Below are 24,113 nucleotides of genomic sequence, written 5' to 3' on the forward strand. Positions count from 1 at the left end.
TCTTACACCTGATAATCCCACAAAGATTCAGTCTCAAGTACAGTGATGAAATGAGAATGGTCCTGAGGGTGATTCAAAAACCAGTTAGCATGGACTAAGCTCCACATATGAAAGATGCTAAAGTTGCGATAAATCAGACAACTTTGCACAGAAGCCTTGGCCAAATCATCAAAATGATAATTGGGATCCAAATCATGAAGAGCTAGAAAATGTCAATATACTGAATTTTACATGGAAGCCAGGTAGCAAGCAGTACATTATGCTTGGTCTCTTCCAACTTCAGGAAAATAAATTAGCGTGGGAATACTAAATAAGTTTTGCTAATAAATGCTAAATAAATTAGCATCAGGGGCACTTGGGCCAGAGACAACAGGAACTTCGGTCTGGCACACACCCGGCAGGACCGACAATGGTGGGCCACGATTCTGGGTCGGCAGATAAGGACCAGCCTGGCCTCCTCAGGCAAATACTAATGTCTACCAAGGGCGACGCACAGATGGACTGTGCACCGTTGCTGTCTACCTTTCGCACCTTTCTAAGCTCGCCGCTCCTGAGTGGAGCTTGTGCTTCTCTTGTTCACACATGGAAAACTTGGACCCCGCGAAGCTGATGAACTTAATGCAATGTCACAAAACGAATTAGTGGCTGAACCAGGATAAGTGACTGAGTCTAGGACTCCATACCTGTGTCAACAAATCTAGGTGGGAAAAGACAAGGTTCATACAAGGTTGCTAATAATCCAAAGACAAAAATGCTAATTGTTCTGAAGAACCCTTGAAAGAGAACTTTTTGCTCCACAGTCCCACTGTCTCAAGAACTTTCACAGAAGGGATCCTGTGGTTCAAAACATATTCTTCCCTCTTTTGCAAAAGGAACCTAACATTTCCTGCCTATAAATCAGTACATCACAACATATCTCTTGAAACCTTATTAGTTTTGGTTGAAAAGAAAAAAAGAGCATGAAAGAGTAAGGACGTGCTATGCAGAATTGTCAAGGCATGCTTCAGATAGAAGTCCCCACTGTGTGAAGAAGAAGTTGAAAAATGTTTTTCACTGATATTCCACAGGACCTTTTAAAGTTTGAAAGAACAGTCGATGACATGAGAAAAAAAAAAAAAGAACTATCCTAATTAAGGATACAGAGAGAGAACCATACATTTTTACCTGTTCTAAGGTAAGCTGTTTAGAAATGGTATCATTCTCCAGTTTTTTAATTTTCTTCATCAGTTTGTTGACCTGGAATTCCTGCTCCTGCTCAAGATGCTGTTCTAGTTCAGCTTTCTCATGCTGCAACTGGAAAATGAAAAAAAAACACAGATGTGGAAATCAAGACACTCAAAAGCCATGATAATGCTGGTTCTAAAAGCTGGTTAAACCAAGTATAGGAGGTCATCATAAAAGTTACCTTACTCATTTCTGCTCGTATATCCAAATGTACACCTAATAACCTGCTCCTGATTCTTCTAACTTATAACCAAAAATTATAGTGCATAATCAGAGGCACTTGTCTGTATGCATGTATACATATATGTGTGTGTGTGTGTATATACATATATATATGTGTGTGTATGTATATATATGTATATCAGAACATCAAACCATGATTAAATGCCAATTTAAATTCTGAAGAACATGTAAGTGGTTATCTCTGTAGGGAAGAACTGGGGATGAGGAAAGGAAGGAAACGTACTTTTCAGCACATATATAACCCTTGGAGACTTGAAAATTTTTATACCTTGGCCATAAAAATTATTTAAAAAATAGAAAATTTGCAACTGTCAGTTTTTATTAAATGAATTACAGTTTACTTGCATTCATACAATGTATGTAGAGAGGGAAGAGAAGTTACAATCACAAAAAATACCCGGTAAAGTATTCTGAATGCTATTTACGAGTGTACTAGTAAGCATACTTGGCAAAAATCAGTACGAATAATAAACTTCTTGTAATGACACCAACCTCACACCTCCTACATTTTTTCTGAAAACCAAGAAGGAAAGCCTCTTATTTATGCAATTAAAAGATAAGGTTATGGTGCTATTACAAAAGAAATCTTAAAAAAAATGTACTCCGAACTTCAAAACCAAAAGAGAATAAAAGAAATTCAGTGACACACAACTGGGGTTCTCATGAATCACTGTGCCTTATTTCCAATGTTCTCAGTTGGGAGGGGCTGTTGATTCATAGTAGGGGTTAATAGGAATGAGCCACAGGGCCTGACTTTTTAGAACCATAGGCAAATTAAGCAAAAGCTATTAAAAACAATGAAGCACACAGTTTGATTTTGAGGTCTAAGATGACCAATGCTCCCTAATTCTACCTCCAAAACCATTTCTTCAGGCAGGTGCTGCATACCATGCTTGTGTTAGGCAAACATGACAAGACCTATATCTAAAGTGATAAAACAGGTTACCAGACAAAGGTAATTCAGCTGGAACGTGGCAGACCCTGGGGCCCAAACCATGCTCTAAACTCTAAACCAAAGTCCTCCTACCAGATCCTGAGCAAACCTGAGGGCCTGGCTGAACACTTCCATCCGAAAGTGCCTAGTGCGCCCCTGGCGTTCAGAAGGTTAAATGGCTAAATACAGATGTGGATGCGTGCCCAGGGAAAGCTATGTCTCTTTGTGAACCCGTAGAGGGTGCACTGGACAAGAGAGAGAGCTCAGTGGGCCTAAAAACCTCAAAAGGTTATACTTAATCATCTCCTCATTTGAAACAATTTCCATTGCTCTGAAAGTACCATACTTGGTGTTTAAAAAGAAAACAAAAATGTTCAAAATCTGACATTGTCTTTCAACATGGGAAACCTTGCCTAAACAGATGCTGGGTTTCCTCCAACTGTTTTTTCTATGCAACTCCAAAAAAGCTGGTCAACCTTGCAGGGACTCAGAAAGCAAGCAGATGTGAAGAGGCGCTTACAGTGACAAGTCTATTTTTAGCTAGCTCATTAAAATTCAGGTTCTGGAAGATCAAGCAGTAATTAAAAGAACTAAGAGGAATGGTCAGAGACTGAGAACAGTTCTCAGCATTTCAGACACAAAGACCCCCAACGGGACAGGCATCAGTTATGAGGGAAAAAAAGGCAGAACAAGTACATCTTCATCTGACTCTTGCATTCTATAAAAATTACCTGTGTGGTGTGTCTTCCACCTGCACAGTAGAGGCAGAAGGGAGTGAAATCTATAGTTAAGACCTTATCTTTGCCCTAAAATAGTTTATGAATGCTAAGCTTAAATGATATCTACTGGTTTTAGAAAAATGAATTTCTGTCTTAAAACTTTTAAACCTTTTGCATAGTTTTCTTTAAATATTAGATGTGTTTTCCTCCAATATGTTTTTTTAAATATTGGCTGTGCCATTCTCAGTTGTGGTATGCAGGATCTTTGCTGCATCATGCGTGACTTTTCACTGCACAAGGATTCTCTAGTTGTGCACGGGCTCAGTAGTTGTGGTACACGGGCTTAGTTGTTCCACAGCATGTGGGATCTTAGTTCCCCGACCATGGATCAAACCTGCGGTGGATTTTTAACCACCGGACTACCAGGGAAATCTCTGCAATATGTTTTCAACTGCTGCCACTTTTATTTCAAAGAGCCTCCTTCTTCCCTTTTTTTTAGTGTTATACTTGTGCTCTTAAGTAAATTAAAATAATAAAGTGTTCATCGCTCAGTTGTGTCCATCTCTTTGTGACCCCATGGACCATAGCCCACCAGTCTCCGCTGTCCATGGAGTTCTCCAGGCAAGAATACTGGATGGAGTGGGTAGCCATTTCCTTCTTCAGGGGATCTTTCCAACCTAGGGATCAAACCTGAGTCTCCTGCATTGAAGGTGGATTCTTTACCCTCTGAGCTGCCAGGGAAGCCCAAAACAATAAAGGATGCAATCTAATGTCAAAAAATCTCTCCCCCGACCCAGGCAGCAATTTGTCCCAGAATATTAATCTGAGCAAAGGTAAGATTCTCATTGTCCTAGAGGAAAAGACTCATATACAGACAGATGGTCTAATACCGTCAATAACTGATAAGGTATTTCCTTTAAGAATACTGATTCAGCTAGTAATGAAATCTATAAAAGCTCTCAATTTTAAAAGGCTTTTTCCTTTCAAGAGCTATACCCAAAGGAAAATGTGATGGTGAAGCTGTCATTACCAGAACTCAAGCGAGGTCCCTGGGTTATATGAACCATTTGGAAAATATCAAGCCATCCTCAGATATAACTCAGCCAAACACTCACAGTTTTCAACATCCCCCAAAGACAGACCTGGAACAAACAGCTTTGCTGCCTGTTTTGTTCTGCCATCTCTCGGGTGACAGGCAATCTAGGGGCAGGGCACAGAGTTAGTGTTCTAAACAGAACACTAGAAACAGAAAATCTGGTTCTTCCTTGGAACCAATAAACCACCAATAAAAAGAGAAATACAGCAAGAAATACAAAAACAACCCCCCAGAACAATCATTAGAGTTAAGATGGGCAAGAAGAGAGGGCAGAGAAAGAGATACTGAGGAAATAACAGCCACAGAGTTTTCCTCGTGACAATGCACCTGAGAAAATTTCAGAAATTATTTGTTTCAAACAGATACCATGTAAATTCAAGCTATTTGGCCCCAAAAGGACTTGAACCAACACCCTGAATCCATCTATTTTATTTTTTTTAGTTTTTTTATTTGGCTGCGCCTCACGGCATACAGGTTTTTAGTTCCCCAACCAAGGACAGAACCCACGCCCCATGCAGTGGAAGCATGAAGCCCTAACCACTGGACTGCCAGGGAATTCCCTCCACCTGCCTGTGTTAAAGCTGTAGTCCATGACACCATAAACAAAAACCATAAAAGTAAGACTGGTTTAGGCGACCCAGGACATATCAGAGATGATTTCCTGGTGGCTCAGTGGTAAAGAATCTGCCTTCAGTGGAGGAGACCCAGGTTGGATCCTTTGGTGGGGAAGATTCCCTGGAAAAGGGAGTGGTTACCCACTCCAGTACTCTTGCCTGAAGAATCCCATGGACAGAGGAGCCTGGTGGGCTATGGTTCATGGGGTCACAAAGAGTCAGACACAACTGAGTGACTAACACTTTCACTTTTACTTTTCAGGACCTATCAGAAAAACTAAACTCCAGGTTCATTTCTGAGTAGCATCTTCAAGATGGTTATAAAATTTAAGACATGATTTTAAATTTTTAATCAAAGGTCTAAACGTCATAAGCAATTCTTAATCTTACTAATCAGGTCAGAGATCCTAAACTGGAACAAAAATCATTCAAACTGAGAAGTAAACAGGCAAGTAAATTCTATTAATGTGCTTGAAAAAAAAAAAAAGCTCATTTGCTTGCCTTTAATATATCTAAAGTAAAATGCTTAGGTAGATTAAAATTTGTTGTCAGAATCAGCATTTTCTGTAAATATACTTACAAAGTCAATCTCACAGATTATGGAAGAGCTTTAGAACTCTTAACCGTGCAATATATTATACCATTAACAACAAAAAACCTTGTAGAATGGAAATTACATAACTGACGATCCACAGCAGCACATTTACAATGGAATTAGGGTTATATAAATAAAGATCTGCTCCTTGGGATCCAGCATGAAAAATATATTAACATAAGTGAAAAAGCCATAAGCAAAAACACAACTACAAACCTGGAAAATTCTAAGCACTCAAATGTGAGCATTTTCTCATTGTATCCACTCACATATGAAGTCCCAAAGCCAATTTCCAGCCCATTAAAAAACATGAGTATAGCATTAAGTTGATCTAACGACAGACTAGCCTTAAGCATCACTGAATTACCAATAATTGCTGTCTTTCTCATAATTTCCAAAGGTTTCTGGAGCCACTTTCAGTGAACCAGGCTTCTTATATCAGAGATTCAAAAACTCTTCACTGAATGGCTTTTATTCTGGGCAAAACCTTCTGCAGCAGGTACAGGCACCACTGCAGGGCACGTGAAGGTTGGCTGCTATGCCAGCCCACCCACCCAGCAGGCAGCAGGTTTGCCAAATCCCAGGCTTGGCAAAGTGTGTTTGCAAGTCTGGGCCTGTTGTTAGCCCACCCAGAGCCAAGGCAGGCATGCCTTCTTGCCACCAGCCCCGGACTCAGCTTTTTCGATTCAACTCGAGGATAAACCCAAGATGCCCCCAGTTCTGTTTACACCAGTCAATGCTAACCATTCTCTGTACAACCTGCAGTTTTGCAACCAACAACCCTCACTTATTGACAACTACCAAGAACTAGAGCCATCTGCACTGAGCCAAGTAAAGGCCACCATAGAACAGTGACTACATTAAATCATTGGAATGGGAAAAATAATTGTCATGTAGTTAACACAGTAAGCCCCCTACATGTGAACAAGTTTTGTTCCAACAACGTGTTCTTGAGTCCAATGTGACAAAGTAAGCCTAGGTACCTGACTAATACAATCAGCTATATAGTGCTGCTTTTATCCTTGCTTCCAGACATCTTTGGCTTGAAATAAAGATACTGTACTCTATACAGAACTGTACAGCAAGTACACAAAAGCACGACCACTTGTAGAGGAAGCATGCGTGTGACAATGTACGCTAGACATGAGAACTAACTCACGTGAATGGACAAGTGAACAAACATTCGCATCTTTTAAAGTTTGCAGCTTAAAGGTTCATGTGTAGGGGACTTACTGTTCTAAGTAGTTAACACAGGTTTTGAAAAAAAGAACTGTCTCTCACAATATTGAGTCTCTAAACCAATCTGAACAGCTCTGCTGAGCAGAAAGTCAACCTCCCACCTTCAATTCAGCGCATCACCACTAAATGCCTCCTGGGCCCAGAGTTAAGCCCACCTCCTTCCCCCTTCTGTTACTGGCACTGTTATTCTCAGTCAATACCTCACATCTCATCAGTTACCAAGTGGCATTAAGTCAGCCCCCAGAACAGCTGTCCAACACATCCTGCGCTTTCTGTGCTCCGGCTCAAGTCTTTGACTCCTCTTCACTGGGCCACTGACAAAGCTCCTAATCGATACCCCAGGTCCAGTGTGTAGATCATGCTAAACTAAACTAGTAGGGTTTTCTATTCATTCAACACCCTGCTCAAAACCTTATAATGGCTCCCTCATTCCTGCAGAGTAAGCCCAAACTCATCAGTACGATGTTCAAGTCCACCTTCGATCCAGTCCCCATGCAAGTTCCCCATACTTTCACACTCAGCCCCAGTGACAGTCTAAGGTTTGCACACACAAATGCCTTCAGGGTCCAGGCACCTGACAATCATGAATCTCAGCACAGAGAGTGGTGCTGGCAACTATGATTAAAGGCCAATCTCATGTCTTCTTCTAAAGACTATTTTCCTGGAGGAAAAAACAAAAACAAAAAAAACCCCCTACATTTTAAAAACTGAAGGGACTGCCCTGGCAGTCCAGTGGTTAAGGCTGCACCTTCCAATGCAGGGGGTGTAGGTTTGGTCCCTAGTCAGGGAGCTAAAGACCACATGCCTCATGACCAAAAAACCAAAACATAAACCAGAAGCAATATCGTAACAGAGACTTTTAAAAAATCGTCCACATCAAAAAAAGAAAAAAGAAACCCATCATCCTGGGCAAACAGGTCTGGAGATCACTCTGGTCCAGGGGCTTCCAAACCCCAAGTCCTGTTGGTCACCACACCAACAAGAGCCACTGCACCCCAAGCCCAGTCCTGATCATTCTGTATCCTCTGCCTAGAGTACCTGAAGCTGTTTCTTTCAAATTTCTGGAACTTTGGGACGGCTCCAAAGACACCTCCCACAGCGCCTTCCCACACATGCTCAGCATCATGTACACACCCCCTCCTTCAGGCTGGGATGAGCACGGTCTGCCTTAATCCAAAACCAAAGTTTTGTGTTCTCTGATTCATCCAAATGAAGTAAAAAAAAAAAAAAGGTTCACTCTTTTCCGACGGTATAGCTCTTCATGATTCCAGATTAAAGTGGGGTGATTTATCTTTGTCCCCACCTTTGGCCAGCCCTGAGCTCTGACTTCTGAAACCCCAGCTCTACACAACTGCCAAAAGCACGATTCAGCTTCTTAGCTGCTGTAACAAATAAATAGCAAACGTGCCCAGGAAAAAGGGAGCCTTGGGTGCTGGGTCTCCTCTCAATTTCCACCTTCCCCAGATCTCCCCCCAGCTGTTCTTCATGATCTTGTTAATCCTTCCACTTATCTTCAGTGAAGCTTGCCTGAATTAACTAATTGTGATTTTCAAAAAGGGAAAAAGTATACCTAACTTTTGCAAGGAAAAAAAATTGGTAGGCCCTTCCAGAATTTTTTGGATGTTATTTTCTCGTCAGCCTCCTCAACACTGAGGACAAGCTCTCACCTGAGTGGAGGGCTCCAGTACATGAGGCTTCCTGCCCACTTAGAACACCTCAGGGGCTAAGTCTGACCTTCCTAGATTTGATTCCTAATAGCATCATGCTGCAGTACTCTTGCCTGGAAAATCCCATGGACAGAGGAGCCTGGTAGGCTGCAGTCCATAGGGTCGCACAGAGTCGGACACGACTGAAGCGACTTAGCAGCAGCAGCAGCAGCAGCATGCTGCTTAACACCTTTGAAAAAAATCTATTTAGGAGGCAGGTTTAAAAAAAGATACTCCATGAATAAGATAAAGGAATTCTTGAGGCTCTGGACTCAACCTGCAAAAAAAAAAATCCATTTTGTAAAAATTAACCCTTTCTTCTTTGAGGAGTAGAGAATATTTAACCCAAACAAAGAATTTACTCAAAGCTGAGACCTTATCATAAATTAAAAGAAAAAAAAAAAAAGGAAAGTAAAGATAATTAGTAGTAGGATATATCTCTGTATTTTAAGGTAATTTTATTAATTAATTTATTAATTAATTTATTAATTTTATTTATTAATTTATTAATAATTAATAATTAATTATAATTAATAATAATTAATAATTATAATTAATTTATTATTAATTAATTAAATTTATTAATTAATTAATTACAGGGCTGACTGTAAACTTTTTAAAATGAAAAAAAAAAAAATTACCCAAGAAATGCAGAACACTGCAACATTTATAACTGCAAAGTTTTCAAATCATTTGCACAGCATTTTCAATGATAGTTCAAGTCCATCTACAGTGAAGCCAAGTGTCTTTCAATCTCCAAGATTCACCTTTTCAACTAGAAATAACAATGCTTACTTACCCCTACCCTAGTGAGTAAAGCAACTTCTCACTCCAGCTTCATGTCATTATTTTTCATTTCCTTCTCCTACTTTTACTTTCTACCTGCATTTCTCCATATTTTGTCAAAGAAGTCAACCTGAAAAGCTGCTAAGCCCTGACCCTTGCTCTTGTATTTTGGGGAATCCAGGTTGGCACATTAACTCCAGCCATAATGGTAACATACTACACACATTTTGGGGGGAAAAAAAAAAAAAAAACACCAAAACTCTGATTTGTGAAGACTAAAAGAACTGCCTCAAGTTTATTGTATTTTCTAATCATAATGCAAATTACGTTGGACTGAGAGATTTCTGGCATGCTGCTAACAGGAAAATTCTGCCTTATAATTTGGCCTCTGGTGGTTGTGGCATTTAAAATGCAATAAACATCCCAGAAGCCCTCTGCAGATGTATCCTGAACACAATGCATAAGCCCCCTGTTCCACGAAAAGAAACAAAGAACACACACGGCTGAGAGTCAGATAATGCGGAATGAAAAACAACAACGAGAACGACAAAAAAAAAAAAAAAAAAACAAACCCACAACTCAACTTTGCCCCAAATGTTCTGTTAGCTATTAGGTGATAGCCAATTTTTATGCTCAGCATTAATAGCCCTGAAAAACTAAAAGCCAAGAGGGCCACTGGTCGAGCCAGCTTAATGAAGAACATATTTCAAGGTCTCTTCTCCCCTGCCGCGGGAGAACAAGTCTTCACCTGAATGGATGTGACAGCCGTGTCCGCCTCTGTGCCTTTAAAATGAACCAAACAGGGTTTCATACATATTTATCACCCTGACATGTGATTCTGCTGCCTGAACAAACAAGATCACCGCACTGCCATCTTAGTGACTTGGAGAACTTGGAGTAAAAGAAGGCAGCCTCCGATTCTGGCGTACAGGCTTGAGAAGGGCATTAGGCATCTACGCTCACTTCTAGTGCCTGCGGACAAGCCTGCCCTCCACAGACACAGCCTTGAAGGGACTAAAGAAGAAAAGCTGCCTCCGTTCAGATGCGAATGGAAGGAGAAACTACTACTCTAGGTTGAGGGGCGGGGAGAGAGGAGGTACATGAATGTAAGCCTTTGTCTAGGTCAGCGGGCAGATTCAGGGACTTCTCGCAAGCCTGTTTCATTCCTGTGCGAACACAGATGAAGAATAATGCTATGACAGATCAGCCTTCTGAACGTCTCAGCTCCGTATCACTTGGCAATGGCGGCTTCAGCAGTGGTTTTTGCCCACAACTTCCTTCCTTCCCTCCATATATCATCTTTCCACAGATGCTAGGAAACTGCAACTGCTGTAATTCCCGGAGGCATTCTCACCTCTGGGACCAAGTCAATAATAGTAACAATAAGTCGTGCCACTTAACAAGAGATCCAGAAAACTTGTGTTCTTAAGTGCTTTCCACCATCAATAAGAAAAATGTGTCTCCTCAGTAAGAGAATGAGTACAATCATTTCTATTATATTAATAGCTACAGTGGCATTGTTTTCTGAGGACTAGATCCAATTTCAAATGTGACTCTACAGTACAAGACTACAAACTTATTTGTTATTTTAAGGTCTAAAATTTGAAAACTGGATTAGAGTGAAAACATTCAGAGAGATATATAATATTCGGTACTCCTATCTCAGTCCTGTTCCAGGCTTTTAAATAAAGAAAAAAAAAAAAATTCATTAACTTTTGGCAGCAGTATTGGTGGAGAAAAGTGTAGGCAACAATTGAACAGAGCTTCCCAAGAGCAGGAAGTGAACCTGATGCCTTGGGCTTACATAAAAGCAGGTGAGAAAATCCACAGGGGCTAAAATCACTATCCATCTCAGCAACAATAGGTCTTCCAGTTGGTATTGGTGACTGGTGCTTAACTGTTAGCCAGAGGAATTAGGGGGCTTTGTTTTTTTTTTTTTTTTTTAAAGAGCAGCCAGTGGAATGAATCGTATCACAGCTGACATGACAGTTAAGCCAATCATAAGAGCATTTTGTTGATGCTAGCTCTAAATGAACAATCTGGGTAGTCCAGAATCTTCCTGACTTTGCAAGGGGCTCCAGTGCATTGCAGTCTATGCGGTCCATGATAAACAGATGCAATTATGATAGTGAAACCGAGTAAGACCCTGCAGGACCACCCCAGGGATAGACTTCCATCTTACCCCCGCCCCTGCCTCTTGTTTGTAGAAAAGCTTTAAATTTGCTCTTTGGTTACAGAGCAGATTTAATTAGAGAAGTGAGAAAATAGTCAAGCAAGACAAATAGCTAAGTCATACAACAAAGACAAAGACCTTTATTTTATTTCCTCCTCAGGGCTGTAAATAATATCCTGAGCCATGTCCTTGAGTTGTTGTGCAGATATTAAAACCCCCACTAGGTGGAAGAAGTTAGCTGCATGCTGACCACCAGTACACATAAATCCCAGACTGGTCGGAACCAGAAGACTGATGGCTGAGATTCCTGAAACATCACTATTTGCTCACCATCAACCCACCAGAGAATTGGGCATGAGCTGATCATGCACCCTGTGTCTCTCTCCCCTCAATGTCTTTCAAAACCCTTCCCGAAAAGCCATCGAGGAGCTCATGTCTTTTGAGCGCAAGCTGCCCATTCTCCTTGTTTGGTGCCCTGCAGTAAACACTGTACTTTCTTTCACCACAGCCCCGTCAGTGGGCCAGCTTTGCTGCACATCAGGCAAGCAGACCCCAGTCTAGTTTGGTAACAACTGCAAGACTGGGAGCTCTCAAGTTCAGTGATACAGCTGGAGGTTTCAAAACATAAGGACAAAATAGGTATTTTTAAAATTTTCTTCTTAGGAAGTAAGATATTTTTTAATTACAAAAGTAATGTGTGTTGCTTCTACAAACTGAGAAGGAAAGGAGCACAAGAAAATTAACATCCCTAAGCTCAGCACCCAATTATAGCCAACATTCCAGAGAATAGTCTTTTAGACTTTTTTTTCCCTAGCATAGATATTAAGAATCAAATTCTGATGAAGACTTTGATCACGAAACATTCCTTATACATTTTAATTACAAATTATGATTAAGCAACAAACATCTCTTCAAGGCATTCCAGAGCTGAATTAGTCCTAGCGTAGGCTTGGCATTAGACTAGAAGGGTCCTTTTTAGGACAGTTCTTACCAGTCAAGTCATCGATCCCATGGTCCAGGCTCAGAAGGAAGCAGATTTTTCAGACAAGAGTCTTTGCAAAACCAAGGTATCTATCTAGCAGATGTATACAAAAATAAAGGAGAAAAACTGCATGCTGTTTTGTGCATATTTCTTTGTTTGCTTTAGACAGGTTTAACATATTTGGAGGTGTTGAACCTATCTTCCAAACATGATCTTTTAACAGGGCAAAGAGATTTCTATTCATCTACTTAAATACATTTGATTCAGTTTTTAAAGGTATTTGATACCATCTGTATCACAGCAGATGGAAAAGGAGGTATCTCCTTTATAGTAATAATCTCATTTTGTTCTCAAGACCAAAGAATCCCTTTGAAATGCACATAAAAGCCACACTCACTATCAAAGACAACAGCCACAGCACAAGCAAGAAAACCAAGATTGCTCCATAAATAGCCTCTAAGCAGCCTCTGGTGAGAAATGTTAAACACTTCCCTGGTGAACAGGTCAATTTACTCCTCTGTCCATCAGTGTCGCCGGCAGCACGGTTTCTCTTAGTAGGCTAACATAACAAGTTCTTATCCAGAAGCAAGCATCCTGGAGAGTCATACTAAAGTAATTACACAGTTGGAAAAGTCTATTGGTACCAATTACTCTAAAAATCTTCCAGATGGAGATTAGTTCTACCACACTGGTGGCAGAAAATGTGAGACTGCAACAAAGGACTGGCTGAAATCCTTCAGGAAAGCCTGGGGGATGGGTACAGTAGGCCTACAGCCCCTCTTGCCAGCGGTTATACAAGAGCCTTCCAGCTGCCCAAAGGTACAGGGACCTACCACAAAACGGTGTGCAGTTGATCCCTGGGGTCTAAAGTGAGGGATCACTATTCATGTAGGCACAGCTCTGGAACTTGCCAGAGACCTCAACACACACTACCTGCCGTCCGTGTCTTTTCAAAAGTCTTAGAAAGAACCAGGAGCATGGAATAAGGGGTTATTTCTTATGGATTCAGTTTCAGTTTGAAAAAGTTCTTGGGGATGGGTGATGGAAATGGTTGTACAACAATGTGAGTGTACTTAATGCCACTGAATTATATACTCAAAAATGGCTGCAATGGCAAGTTTTACGTCTGTTATATATACTTTTTGTGAAAGTTGTCAGTCGTGTCCCACTCTTTGCGACCCCATGGACTGTACAGTCCATGGAATTCTCCCGGCTAAAATACTGGAGTGGGGAGCCATTTCCTTCTCCAGGGGATCTTCCTAACCCAGGGATCAAACCCAGGTCTCCCACATTACAGGTGGATTCTTTACCAGCTGAGCTATGAAGGAAGCCCAAGGGTACCGGAGTGGATAGCCTATCCCTTCTCTAGCGGATCTTCCCGACCCAGAACTCAAACCAGAGGCTCCTGTATTTTATTACTATATGCTATGCTATGCTATGCTAAGTCACTTCAGTCGTGTCCGACTCTGTGTGACCCCAGAGACGGCAGCACACCAGGCTCCCCCGTCCCTGGGATTCTCCAGGCAAGAATACTGGAGTGGGTTGCCATTTCCTTCTCCAATGCATGAAAGTGAAAAGAGAAAGTGAAGTTGCTCAGTCATGTCCGACTCCTAGCGACCCCATGGACTGCAGCCCACCAGGCTCCTCCATCCATGGCATTTTCCAGGCAAGTGTACTGGAGTGGGGTGCCATTGCCTTCTCCGTTATTACTATATACACATATGGAATTCCCTGATATAGGGCTTCCCTGATGACTCTGGGTAAAGAATCTGCCTGCAATGCAGGAGACACAGGAGACATGGGTTCAATCCCTGGGTTGGGGAGATCCCCTGGAGGAGGAAATGGCAACCTGCTCCAGCATTCTTGCTTGAAAACTCCCATGGACAGAGGAGCCTGGTGGGCTACAGTTCAAAGGGTCACAAAGAGTCAGACATGACTGAGAGACTAAGCACGCGCGCGCACACACACACACACACACACATTCTCTCTCTCTCTCTATATATATATATATGTATATGTATATATAATATATGAAAATAAAACCTAGGAACCAAGCAGGGATTTATGTCTCCCCGCTTGGTTCCCTGCATGGTCAACAGAGACATGTTGACCATCCATTTGCCCAGGTTCTGCAAGTGGGATTACTAATGAGCTGCAGATCCACCTAGAACTCCCCAAACAACAGACTTACATCCTCATACTGAACACTTTGCTTTGACTGAGGGTGAAAATAAGACCCAGCGATGTGAAGACCAGGGCTCCACATTACAAACTACTTTGGGTAACATTTTTTCACACTGTCCAGTTTGTATTAATGTATTACCCAGTCTCTTTAGAAAGATCCATGCCCCTTAAAAAATTTAAGTTTTTAATATATTAAAATTTTTCTCCTGACCAAGTAAAACTATTTATTTTAATATAAGAATTCTGAAAAAATAATCTGAAAAAAAAAAAAAAAACCCAAACTACATTTCTCCAAGTTATAGCTTTATTTATTAAATTTTAAGTTCAAACCTTCTTATGCCAAATATATTACTATAATTAACCTCTTTCTGTTGCACATGGCTCTTAGGCATTCACTCTATCCAGTAGCTTGCTTTAAGGGACACCAGTGTCCTTGGAAAGTAGGTGGGTCATGATAAGAAGCTAATGAGAGGCTAAATTACACATGACAGAACAACTCATAATGAAAATGAGTCTTTCTAGAGAAAAAGAAAGCATGATCTGGCTAGGATATTGACTGCTTTATAATGTACTTTAATCAAAGGTTCCAAATACCAATGACTATGCAAGTTGAAAACAAAAAAATGTTTCTCGAAGTGTTAAAAATTAGGGCATCTGATTACACACAAAACACAGAAAAGGAAGCCATAATCATATCCTTACAGTTCTGAAAGCAACATGCAGAATAATTAGTCTAATGCTGCCAAGGTACGATAAGAGTCAAAAGTCAAACTAATCTTCTACCTCATTTTTCCTCTAAATCAGAATGCACAGGAATAAAGAAAACATTTCAACACAGAAATTCCACCATAAATCTCCACTAGATAATACTGACCGAGGATCTCTATCCTTCACATTCCAACAGCTACCATATAAATCAATTTTTGTACAAGATCATAGTGGTATCTTTATTCAATAATTAGGTAGGAAAATAAGAATAAAAAGATGGGGTAAAAGGTACCTGGACCATTGCATGGTCTTAACACTAAAGTTTCTGGTCTCTTCTTCCAACATTTGATATGTCAGAAGGTAAGAGAAGAATTTAGGCTCCAAATATCCTTTTGCTATAATCTCATTAGAATACATATTTCGATCAAATTAATGAGTGAAATTGTTAGTAATGCCAGTGAATAGAAAATACAAGGAAAGACTTCTACCTTTTACAGCCATCTGAAAAAAATACCAATAATAGTTCTCTTTGGATAATTTTATACCTATTCACTATTTTGGACATGTTGTGTTAAATAGTGAAAACTCAATGTCCCACTTGTTCTCAAGCTCATACTAAATAACCTGCATGATATTTGCCCTAAACAAATCTTACTTTTGTAATTTACTAGTAAGCTTCAAGGAGAGGAAAACAAAACAAACAGGAGGGGAAGGTAGAAAAATCTAACTAGAAAAATAAAAATTTCTGTATGTTTTGTGTGTTGTCTTCTATACACTATTAGTGATTGATGTTAAGTTTCAACATTTGTTATTTGTTCAGTAACATATTACTCACCCATCTGAACACAACTGACTATCACAGATACATATATTTTTCTCCCCTCAAAGTGGCATTTCCCTTTGTATCTTCATATATTAGTACAAAAGACCTACTTCTGGTTGCCAAAAATGTCCATATATTCATTATAGATTCAACATAAAAGGAGAAAGAAATCTCACATTTGGCGTTAACTCTCATAATCCCAAAACACTGCATACATCATTGACTCCTGTGCTAAGGCCTCAGGCTCATCAGCAATTTCTTACAATGGTCAGAGTATAAAATATCTTACCTCACCTAAGCAGGTGAGCTGGGAACCAGTCTTGAGTATTACACTGCTGCCATCTTCACTTAGGTATTTTAATCTCTAAAGAATTTTAGCTACAACCTCATCAGCAAATGTTTCAAGCAAAGTGCTAGTTCAAAGTCATTTTTTTTTCCCCTAGAGAAGAAAACAGGCAGGGAAGATAAGAGGGCAGAAAAGGTAATTTACCTGCATCAATTTTCTGGAGAGCTCATTAGTGAGGAACTCTTCTTCCTTCTCATAATTTACAGCAAGGGTTTCTTTCTCCTTCTGCAAAGCTTGAATTTTCTTGAATAAAGTGTTACTTATGAATTCTTCTTCCTGCTCAGCCCGGGCTTGCTGTTAAAGTTTTCAAAAAAAGAAAAAAACAAAACAAAAATACGTTAAGCAAATAGGAATCTACTAATTGAAATATAGTTCTTATTTTCAGAGAGGGCGCCCATTTTAATTAGAGCTCTATTTTTAACTGAACCAATATACCCCAAGATGACAAAACAGAGGAATTGAGTAGCAACCATAAAAGTAAATCTGTTACCCCAAAGGGACTCCCTGTACTATCATCTTAAATGGATCGTGTCTCAGTCGCTCAGTTGTGTCTGACTCTTTGCAACCCCTTGGACTGTAGCCTGCTTGCTAGGCTCCTCTGTCCATGGGATTCTCCAGGCAAAAATACTGGAGTGGGTAGCCATTCCCTTTTCCAGGGGATCTTCCCAACCCACGGGTGGAACCTGGGTCTCCTGAATTGCAGGCAGATTGTTTACTGTCTAAGCCACCAGGCAAGCCCTATTAAGGAGATATTTCAAAGAAATTAACAAAGATGGTTTGCAGTTTTTAGAAGCTATCCCAAATCAATCATCAGAATACAGAAAGCTCCTTCTCCTATGGCAGACGGGTCCAATACTGTGGTAATGTGTATCAATTCATGACAACTCTCCACAAGTATTCTCATTTGAAGGGTTCAGAGTTAAAACACCTAGGTAACATCTTTTACTGAAGCAAAGAAGTACCCTTTACCAAAACTAAAATTGTGTCACCTCTTCAAGATGTTACTGAAAGGGTTTGCATATGCAATTTGAAAAGCGATACAGATAGATACAGATGAATTTACATGTTCATTAAATACTTATTGGAAGGAAATATAGCAAACAGCTAAAAAGTAGCTGTTGCAAAGAGTCCAGGGGATGAAAACAAGGATGGATGAGAGGAGCATCATTTTTCACTTATTTATTATCCTACTGGGAATATTTTGGAGGTGAGGGCAAGGACAGGCATTACTAAAAGTTAAAAACAGAAGAAAAGGGAGTCAGGCATCATTCAATGGAGATGAAAATATTCTCCCATAGATTCCCCCCTCCACTTGTGTTTTAACAGAATAAACACAAAAACCTAGTCATCCTTGCAGGAAACTAATTTTTATAGAAAACCGGGGCTTGTTCCAAATGGACTCAACTCTCTTCAAAGTATCTTTTAAGCTGCAACATTTTGATGCATGAGTCCCCAGTAATGCAGTCCTATTTCATCTGCCAAGTCCAGGAAGGAAAGAACTGCAGCAATTCCAAGCCTCCAACACCTGTCACTTATACAAGACAGCCAGAGGGCAAGAGAAGAAAGGGGACCTACCTGAAACAATTGCCACCTTTTATTATAAAAGGTCCGACAGCCACTCCCAACTCGCCTGGATGGGCTGGCTGGGATTGTCACCCCCACCTGGAGAGCCCTGGTTTCTGGGGAGTTCATCCTCCCTGCTCCCCATCATAGGCAGGAAGGACGCCAGTGCCTGGAACTGCCTGCCAAGCAAATCTATCGAAGAAAGTCACGTGTATGTAGTACTAAGACTGAAAAAAGAGCTACATAGAAAATGGAAGCTTGGGGAGGAAGTCTGGCTCTCCAGTTCTTTAAGACACCATCTGGCATAGGCCGGGAGAGGTAAGCAACAAAGAACACGTCACTCAGCTAATAAGGTTTTATGACCAGCCAAGCGCACCCGGGGAGCAGGCCGGAGGTTCTCAGGGTTCCCTTACATGCTCTGGAACTCATCAGTGCTTCTCAAGGTCATGCTCTTTACCCAATGGTCAAGGGAGCACAGCCCAGGACCGGCGCAGTTCTTCTCCCCTTTAAATTGACCCCCAACTTGGCTTCAAAACTCTCAGACTTCAAGATCTCATACTAGTGCACTGGGCAGGAATCCAAAGCATTTCTTTCGGGCATATATGACACACACATCCAAGCCCGCAATCTGTTCAAGTTACCTGTTTTTCTGGTTTTGACTGACAAAGTTCTATATGATTTGAATCTTGATTATTCTAAAAGGAACAGGACGAAAAGGTAGAGAGGGGAACTGTAATGCCTTTAGCAGGTGATTCTGCACTTAAATTTCAAAAGGATGTTTACCATAAACTCACTTCATTATCAGATCCGACTCAACTTCTTGTGTGTTACCTGGCATTCTCTATTTAGATGACTGGTGAATTTACCCACAGTCCAGGAACAGAGAACCAGGCTCCACGGCCCAGCAGACTACCACTCCCTTTGCACAGGGACCTAGAAGTGAGAAGCTGAAAATAAGAGGCCAGGCCCTAAAAGTTTAAAAATAAAAAGGATTGGGGGCAAGCTAGCTCTCTTCTGTAAGTGCTTTCCAAAGTAAGTGATGGTTGTGAGACTCAGGCTTCAGCCAACAAAACTTGTCACCATTTTAGAATAGCCACTTATTTCTAGGCAATAGAAATAGGAAAAGCCCTCCAAGGACCCACCAACAACATGAGGAACTGTTCTATAGAGGCTGGTTAAAGTCTGTCTAATTTAGCAAGGGATTAACCAGGCCTGACACAGAGCTCCTTTCACTAAGTTTGTGCACTGGGGACTGTTACTCTGCTTCCCATAGCATCTAAACACACAGAGAAAAAACATCTATCTGGGAGATAAGACTCCAGGTCCCCAAACATAAAACTAGTTCACCCTTTCTCCAACTGGTCACAGAGCATTTTTAGGAATTAACTCACAAATGAGGGAAAAAGACAGGGTGTTATATCCAATATGGCTCCAGAGAAAATTGTTTAAAAACTCAGCTTAGTGTACTGACGAGCATGGGTAAACACGATCATCACAGTAGGTGCCAGGCATCACAGACAAGCAAGAAGCATCCATTTGGATTCCCCTGCAGCTCTCCCCCTACTCTTTAGGCATTAATCTCAATCTTCATCTCAAATCCTGGCTTTTTCTTCCCCTTAAGTCCAAAACAGGCTTCCCAGGTGGCGTTAGTGGTAAAGAAACTGCTTGCCAATGCAGGAGATGCAAGAGAGAGAAGTTCGATCTCTGGGTGGGGAAGATCCCCTGGAGTAGGGAATGGCAACCCCCTCCAATATTCTTGCCTGGAGAGCCCCATAGAAAGAAGAGCCTGGCAGGCTACAGTCCACAGGGTCGCAAAGAGCTGAACATGCCTGAAGTGACTTAGCACGTATGCACACACACACACTCCAAAACAGGCCTTTTCATTTAGGCTGTAAAAGCAATCACTTTTCTGATTTATCTCCCCCAAAGAAGCCAAGAGCTAGGTAGACCACAGCCTAGGAGCAAAACAGGCCAAGTGCTATTTGCAAGGAGCTTGGGGTTGGACAGGTGGCCAGAACAGAGATTAAAACAGGCTGACATGAAATCTCAGTTTTATCAATCTATTTCCCCTTTATCTGAAATGCTTGAAAATCTCAGCATACCTAAACACATTCAAATTCAAAAATCAAACTCTCTTCTCAAAACTTAAAAAAAAAAAAAACAAAATCAATCAAGGTTAGCTTATAACTCCCTAAACTCTCAAAAGAAAATATGAGCCAAACAATTACCAACTCTTTGTTTTGCATATGTTTGCAGAGTTGAAGACTGCAAAAATCTGGGGGAAATCAAAAAATCTGTGATTACAGATATAAAGAACAAACTAGTGGTTACCAGGGGGGAGAGTGACTACAGAAGGAGGGAAGGAAGAGGTACAAACAATCAGGCATAAAATAAGCTGCAAAGAAATATTGTACAACATGGAGAATTTAGCCAGTAGTTCATAATAACTATAAATAAACTTTTAAAAATCATTAATCACAATATTGTACACTTTGTAATTTACATAATATTGTGCAGCAACTATACTAATATTTTAAAAATGTAATTATATTTTCATGTTCAATAAGGTTCTAACTGCTATGTTCAGAAGTTGAGTGAATGCTAGCATTACCTTATTCATTTATTGGTGTCTGCTACTTTGCCCCCCACCCAGCAGGGTTCACTTGACTTCTGCTGATGTGAGGAGTACAAAGAGTACAAAGCAAGTCTCAGTCTCCATCACTCTTTACTCATTCTACAAAAGTCTGATTAAAAAAAAGAAAAGAAAATGAAAAAAAGAAAGGGACAGGTCGGGGAGATACAGGAGCAATTTACCAAGGTCTTTGGAAAAAGTGGCAACCCATTCCAGTAATCTTGCCTGGAGAATCCCATGGACAGAGGAGCCCGGTGAGCTACAGTCCATGGGGTTGCAAAGAGTCAGACATGACTTAGCTAGTAAACAACAAACTGGGAAAAATAAACATCCATCAAAAAATTCTTAGAAAACAATTATTTTCTCCTGAGTCACCACATATTTATTTAGGCAACCATACTCAAATGTGCACAATTTTGTGCTGATAAGGAAATCATTCTGACCCACTGCTATTATGAGCAGGGCACAGATTTGATAAGCGATTCCCCTGTGATTATTTAGTGCTTCTATTCTCTATCAGTGATACTCTGCAGATTAAGGATTAGTACAGAAAGGAGAATTTGAAAACTGTCAACAAGAGCACTCACTGCTGGCAAGAAAATCCAAGTACCAAGACCAAAATTATGTAAGATGATGCAACTCATCATCTGTTAAGAGTAAGAAAAGGATGGTTTCCAAAGCCAAAAAAAAAAAAAAAAATACAGGCATTTATCTATCTGACAGCAGGCGCAGGTAAAGAATATAATGAAGAGAAAGCTTAAGTGCCTACCAAGATTTTGCAACTGTTTTACAAAATTACCTTTAATTTGAATGCTGTTTGCTTTAATTACAAAAAATCATAATACTAAGATACCTTGGGGGTTGGGAGGGAGGCTCAAGAAGGAAGGGGAATATACACACACATACACACTTATGGCTGATTCAGGTTGTACTGCAGAAAACAATACAACATTGTAAAGCAGTTATCCTCCGATTTAAAAAAACACCTTGAAGCTCTAATTTTTAAAAATTCAGGCAGGCTGGTATTTATTATTTTAATTATTTAAATTCCTTAAATTTAGGAACCTATTTACATACATTATTCTAATTATTTAAATTTATTATTCTGTTGCTTAGTAACTTACAACTCAAATTTTAACGATCTTAACACCTCAGTCTGATAAAGCATCTGAAACCAAATTGTCAGGATGGCAGACACCAATACCAAGCCAGGAAACTGAGTAACACTGTGTTCTCTCTCTGCTCTCGTTTATGAGGTACACCACTGTCTGTATCGATTGTTCTGGGAGATGCTTGGCATTCGGTGGAGCTCATGACTGAGGGCTGGCACCTCTTACAAGATTAACCTGGACATCGGTCATACCCATGGGTTTATCAGAACAAACTACTATCCTGCCGTGGTCCTGCACGGGCTAACGTTTTAAGAGCCAGTAGATCCCCTGGAGAAGGGGATGGCAACCCATTACAGTATTCTTGCCTGGAGAATTCATGGACAGAGGGCCTGGCAGGCTACAGTCCATGGGTCACAAAGAGTCAGATAAGACTGAACGACTAATACACACACACTGCAGTGGTGGGTGACAGGGAGGACATGCGACAAGCCCAAGGCCCACACCTGTGATTCTTCTATTAGAAGAACTAAGGAAGTGATGTCAATTACATGCTGAGAATTACAATCCTCTATTTAGGCCATGGAAGCACCAGGTTATCTCATACTTCCTCCACACACTTTGTACCAGCCCACAGTAAAAGCAATTAATAACTGATAGATGAAAGCATTTATATTATTTATTTCCTCCCAGTATTGTCAGCAGATCACTAAGTACACAAGGGCCAGAAAGGAGTCATTATTAGCCCTCACAAGTGTGCTAAGCTGCCCCAGACACTGTGCTCAGGCCATTGTTCCAGGACTGCAGGGCAAGGGCGGAAACAGCAACAAAGGGGTACTTTCAGGACAAGAACTCAGACAATCTTGATGTTAAAAAGGACCTTAATGGTTAATCAGTTTCATCAAGCTGCAAGGCCTCTCAAACCAGCTTAGTGAAAGACCAGCCCTCACCACCAGTCCGCAGGGGACAACACATCCCTCCGTGCATGCCCTACTGGACATGAGCAGAAACAGCTCTACAGACATGCTTCGCCCCATGAATTCAACAACACCCAAACCGGTCCGTGCCCAGTTCAGGAAGATAAGCGCCCTGGTCACTTGCTTGGATACAGAGCAATGAGAAATTGCTAGGGAAGTTACTAAATGTTTACAGTGGATTATGGGTTAAGAATTTATCTCCCCTTGGGCCAGTGACAAACAGAACAAGTCCATAGGCCAAACTTTGAACAGCATGGCTTGGGGTGGGAGAGGGGGACAGTGCATACATGCCATCAGACTCTGGAGTCAGGCTGCCTGGTTTATAAGGTGCCTATGCCCACCTCCAGCTGTGAAACCCCAGCTGAGTCACGGGACCTCTCTGGGCCATTACATTCTCCTCTAGAAAGTGAAAATAATGGCACCTCCCTCCAGGTTGGTTATGAAGATAAATTCACACAATTCACATCAAGAGCTTATCATGCTCATACCTTGCATGAGTAAGCACTCGAGAGACATTTAGCAGAAGAGCTTGAAGAGGGGGTATGTACAGGATGATTCATGAGAAAACAGTGAAGTCTTAGGGAATCTCACTTCATTTAGCTAAAAGGGGCGATGAACCTATTTGCAAAAGCACAAATAAAGACACAGACGTGGAGAACACACACGGACACCAAGGGGGAGTGAAGGAGTAGGATGAACTGGCGGATTGGGGTTGACATAGATACACACTATAAAACAGGTAACTAATAAGAACCTAATGTACAGCTCAGAGAACTCAACTCAGTGCCCTGTGAGGACCTAAATGGGAAGGCAATTCAAAAAAGACAGACTGTATGTATACATACAGCTGATTCACTTTGGTGTACAGCAGAAATTGGCAAAATATTGTAAAGCAACTATACTTCAATCAAATTTTTAAAAAGAAAAAAGGAGAAATGGACACAGTTGTGGCACAGAAAAATAATATACAGTGGAAGAATTAAGAAAAAAAAAAGGTTTGTATGTACTGTCATAAAAAGATGTCCAGGGACTTCCCTGGTGGCCCACCAGTTAAGACTCCATGCTCTTGATGCAGGGGGCCTGGATTTGATCCCTGGTCAGGGAACCAGATCCCACATACCACAACTAAAGATCCCGAGGGCTGTAACTAAGACCCAGTGCAGACCAATAAAGAAATAAAATTTTAAAAAAGCAAAAAATGGTTAAGTGAAACAGAGAAAGTAAAGGTGGAAGGGCCCTACGTTGAGCTCCGAAACAAAAACCACATGCCAAGGACACAAAACACTGGAAGTCAGTTAACAGAAACTGTTGACAATCCACACAGACACTAACTGCCCTAGTCTCATGATAAGCGATGGCTTCAGACCTTCAAATTCTCATCAACCGTAACATAATTTTACCTAAAACATGTACAAACAAGAAGACCAAAAATATGGAAGATATCAATAGATACAGAAAGG

At 40.8% G+C, this 24,113-nt stretch overlaps 1 protein-coding gene across 2 annotated transcripts in view; it reads right to left on the reverse strand.

Annotated features, from left to right (window-relative positions):
- Window positions 1–24,113, reverse strand: part of CCDC6 (coiled-coil domain containing 6) — a 113,918-nt gene that overhangs the window by 41,503 nt on the left and 48,302 nt on the right. For both annotated transcript variants that reach the window (XM_055589824.1, XM_055589813.1), the window contains exons 2-3: window positions 16,517–16,666; window positions 1,165–1,293 (exon numbers count right to left, since the gene is read on the reverse strand). In XM_055589824.1, the coding sequence (XP_055445799.1) occupies window positions 1,165–1,293; window positions 16,517–16,666 (279 nt within the window). The remainder of the gene's footprint in view (window positions 1–1,164; window positions 1,294–16,516; window positions 16,667–24,113) is intronic.

Source organism: Bubalus kerabau, chromosome 1 (genome assembly GCF_029407905.1).
Source record: "Bubalus kerabau isolate K-KA32 ecotype Philippines breed swamp buffalo chromosome 1, PCC_UOA_SB_1v2, whole genome shotgun sequence".
Lineage (NCBI taxonomy): Eukaryota > Metazoa > Chordata > Mammalia > Artiodactyla > Bovidae > Bubalus > Bubalus kerabau.